This window comes from Arachis stenosperma, chromosome 6, assembly GCF_014773155.1.
Source record: "Arachis stenosperma cultivar V10309 chromosome 6, arast.V10309.gnm1.PFL2, whole genome shotgun sequence".
In the NCBI taxonomy this organism is placed as follows: domain Eukaryota; kingdom Viridiplantae; phylum Streptophyta; class Magnoliopsida; order Fabales; family Fabaceae; genus Arachis; species Arachis stenosperma.
In genome coordinates this window covers 5,975,609-5,980,071 of record NC_080382.1, presented here as the reverse complement: position 1 = coordinate 5,980,071, position 4,463 = coordinate 5,975,609, and the positions used below count along the sequence as shown (strand labels likewise).

The following is a 4,463-nucleotide window of genomic DNA, read 5'->3' as shown; positions in this document are numbered from 1 at the left end:
TCATTGATTTATGACTCGAGTATAAGAATTTGAATGTTAGGGTGTTATAAGCTTAACATCTGTTGTCCTCGTTTGCTTTGCTGTGGTTTCACCGTCGCCCGTTGCACTTAGGAGCTTTTGTTCTTGTCCGGTCGTCGTGCTCTAAGTCTTCAACTCCTTTTCTCATTCACCAATCCTTGGTCGTCTTCTTATCTTTTTATGTTTTTATTGAATGATTAATTAATTCTTGATTAGCTCTGACTATTCTGTTTTGTGTTTTATGCTTTTTTGCATGGTGTTGTGTTGTATTTATGCTTTGGGATTAATTGTACTTAGATTGTTAAGTTAGTTAGTTTAAAAAAAGTTTTTGAAAACTTAGCTTTAGCATGGTTGATGAATTTTGTCAATTATTTACGGTTACTTTGAGATGATCTAGAGTTGCTTTTGAGAAGTGTATGAAGTAATTTATTCACTGTAACTAGTTGATAGATGGATCATTCTTTCACATGAACCCTATGAAATCCATGTAAAAATTTTAAGGTTTATAAGATTATAAGACTTTAGTTGATGAATTATTTTAAATTTGGATGATATTTTAAGATTTATATTAAATTATAATTATATTTTAGTGTGTTTATTTATATTTGATTATAAAATAATTCTTCAAGTTGAACCACATTTAAACTAATTGAACTAGTAAATCAATAATCAAAATAGTTTGATAATCCGTCCAATTTTCAAAATTTTGGTAATTACTAATTATTCAATAAAAAATAAAAATGGTTAGAGTGACAAATAAAGAAGTATGAAAAGAAAAACCATATTGGATTATGTTTTTTTGATTTTTTGTTGGGCCAGAGAGCCCAGTTGAAGGGCCCAAATCCAAGTTTATGCTTCGTAAGTGAGTGACAGTGAGTAATGTGTAAAACCCTAACTTCGTCTTCTCTTGGTTCGCACGTCCCAAGTTTTTGAAGCTCCTCGAAATTTCATCTTCCGCAGCGATAGCAGCAAGACGAGGTTGCCAATATGAAGGTTTTATTCCCGAAACCCTAATTACTGTTCACGATTCGATTTATTAATATTATTATTCTGTTTGTTCATCATTGTTTGCTCCTTTTCTTTTAGTTCAATATTGCAAATCCCACAACTGGATGCCAGAAGAAGCTCGAGATCGATGATGATCAGAAACTGTAATCATTTCTTCCTTTTGGTTATAGCTTCAGTTATGGAGTTGTTAAGTTCAGTTAGATGCTAGTTAGAAGTAGATTTTAGTTTTTTTTGTGTGTAGTTTTTGGTATCTGAAAGATTTGATGAGGTATGTTCTGTAAATGCGTGATCTTTCTATACTCTACTAATTCATGAATTATAGTGACCATATTTGACGAATTTATTTGAAGAGATGTTTGTTAAGTAGGAATTGTGTTGCAACCTTCTGGTCTTCTTTTATCTGATAATATTTTGTTTATTTTAGAACTCTATTTCCAAGTGAAAAATTAGCCATCTCATCACAAACGTAACTAAGTGTTTACTATTAGTTCTTCCTTTACCATTGGCCCGTTGATCCTTTCTTAGTTCGTGTACCTGGTGATCTTTTAGGCTTCTATGTTTTTTAGGGAATTTGTTAGCTAAGTGAGACCAGAACTCATACAATGCAATTCAATGATCTTACTTTTACAGTTTCAAGGTTTTGTGAAATTGCTTTCTTTATTTCTTCATGCATATGTCATAACCTATTAGTGTTCTGAGGTTTTTTCCCGGTTATATTCCACAACCTAAACATATTTTCGCTCTCCCCATTTATATCTCTAGTACTACATGACCCCAACTGTTGCCAAAACTGTATTTCAAGCCATATGAATTACTATTATTTACTGTCATTGGTGCTGCAACCACTTCCATTATTTTCTCATCCAGCATCATTTATGTGAAGCTCATCCATGCACCCTTCTCTCAGCTATCACCTTCGGTTTATTGTTTTCCTCATATCTGTCCACGCTTTTGTCCTTAACTATGATCAGTGGAAACCCCTGATTACTTCTGGAATCTTGTATCACAAACTATTGTCTATATTACCTTCCCAAACAGGAGAGAGAGACCAATTGATAGTCTAGTAATTTTAATTGATTTCCTTTTGACCAACACCAACCTAGCTGCTTCTTTTCAAGATGTTAACTATTGAGCTATTTGGCTTGTTTAAACTATTGTAATGCTCCTTTGGAAATTACAGACGAGCATTTTGGGACAAGAGGATCTCACAGGAGGTCAATGGAGATGCTCTTGGTGAGGTATGCTCTTTAGATGGAAACCTTCAAACCTGGAAATTGTTGGCCTAATATCTTTTGTCGAACGTTAATGTTGATTTGACTTATTTATGCTACCATTAGGAGTTCAAAGGATATGTCTTTAAAATTACCGGTGGCTGTGACAAACAAGGTTTTCCAATGAAGCAAGGAGTGCTTACCCCTGGCCGTGTCCGTCTCTTGCTCCACAGGGGTAGGATTTTTCATAAAGCTTAAATTTTACTTTTGATTTTCCCTCTAGTAATGGGACTAGGAAATAAAACATGTTCTTACGGTGGAGATACATATTGAAATAGAGGACAAACTAAAACATGAAATAAGCTGAAAAATGTTCCCGTGAAAGCAATTTTATGCCACTCACATAATCTCCTTAACTAATGTTGCTTGCACATCACTATGATCCATCTACGCCTTCCCTTTATCTTTCTAGTATAAAGTATTAACTGACATGTCCTCTGTTTCATTTACTCTTGATTGTGTAAACAGGAACTCCATGCTTCCGTGGGTATGGAAGGCGTAACGGAGAGCGCCGGAGGAAGTCTGTTCGTGGTTGCATTGTCAGCCCAGATCTCTCTGTCTTGAACTTGGTGATTGTGAAGAAGGGTGACAATGATTTACCTGGATTGACTGATATTGAAAAGCCAAGAATGAGAGGCCCAAAGAGAGCATCCAAGATCCGTAAGCTGTTCAACCTTTCCAAGGAGGATGATGTGAGGAAATATGTCAACACATATCGCCGTACCTTCACTACAAAATCAGGTAAAGTGTCTGATGCTCTTGTATGCTTTATTTGTTTTTTCATTGGATGTTGCCAGTATGATATCTCTGCTGTTGGATGCAGTAGTAGGTTTAGTAACTAGAAAATACTTCAATCCAGTCATCATTTCTATCTTTTTTGCCACTCAGCTGCTATGTTTACTTGGTTCAAAATTTCAATAAGATTTATGCTGACCCAGGTTATTTTTTCCATGTGGCACATGTGCTTTGCCAGTGCTTATTGTGTGTTCATGCATCAACAATACGATGGACATGTGTTTTTCTTAGCATCTCCTTTTTCTTGTATGTATTATGGAATAGGATTACAAATTATGAGTAGCACAGAAGTAATGTCCCTTGTCCACTCATTCAAGTTTGACGACATAACATGCATGTTCATGAAATAGTTTGGAGTGATGATAGTGGAACATGTTTGTATTGAAGAGATCTCTTTAAAATAATTTTCGATGGACCCTGGATATCCAATTTAATTAGGTGGTTGCCGAAAAAAGTCTGATGAATTAGAATCATAATCTGATTGATGGATGTCTTTGTTTCAGGTAAAAAGGTGAGCAAAGCTCCAAAGATTCAACGCCTGGTCACCCCATTGACACTGCAAAGGAAGCGTGCAAGGATTTCCGACAAGAAGAAGAGAATCGCAAAGGCAAAATCAGAGGCAGCTGAGTACCAGAAGCTTCTTGCCTCCAGGTTGAAGGAGCAGAGGGAACGGCGCAGTGAGAGTTTGGCAAAGAGGAGGTCCAAGCTTTCTAGTGCTGCTGCTAAAGCTACAACTTCATAAGTTACTTTAAGAGAGATATGGTGAAGCTTGATCTTCATCCTAGTTTTGGTAGTGTCATTCCATGATGGCTGCTTCATGCTAAACACTTGCGTATTTGCTATTTGAATACATTTGAATACATTGAGTATGTTGATTTATTAATATTGTATTCGACACTAGAACGGATTGGAAGTATTTTACCTGCTTGAATTTTATACCTATTTTATACATTCTAGGCTCTAGCTTGTGGTTTAGAGATAAATTAGTTTAGAAAAATCCAAAGCAACCAACACCTCATGAGAATCAACACTATACTACATGGATATAAGTGTAGAATTGGATAAACAGCAAAAAAGTTACAAAACTTTATTAAATTTATAGAGAATATATGAATTCTACATAATTTTTTTTTATTTTTATCATAAAAAAAGATTGTCTTCGTTAAAAGGTATGTGTATACTACCGTCACATTTATTCCATAACCAAATTAGGAAAATGCTTCAATAAATACCATCCCTTTCTTGTAAAAGCCCTAACCTTGCCTGCAGTTCCAAAACCACAAGGTGACCTTAACCTTCTTAAGATGTTCCTGTGAACGATGGAATCTAACTTGGTTTGGTTTGACCTGATTGAAGTTACAACTTACAAGG

General features: G+C 35.3%; 1 protein-coding gene across 1 annotated transcript; it reads left to right on the top strand.

The window, feature by feature from the left end:
* Positions 1–905: 905 nt before the first annotated feature.
* Positions 906–4,041, top strand: LOC130936176 (40S ribosomal protein S6-like). The gene is made up of 6 exons (XM_057866203.1): positions 906–1,011; positions 1,105–1,169; positions 2,207–2,264; positions 2,364–2,472; positions 2,766–3,038; positions 3,596–4,041. The coding sequence occupies exons 1-6, from the start codon at positions 1,006–1,008 to the stop codon at positions 3,832–3,834; spliced, it is 750 nt and encodes a 249-aa protein (XP_057722186.1). The 5' UTR covers positions 906–1,005; the 3' UTR covers positions 3,835–4,041.
* Positions 4,042–4,463: the final 422 nt, after the last annotated feature.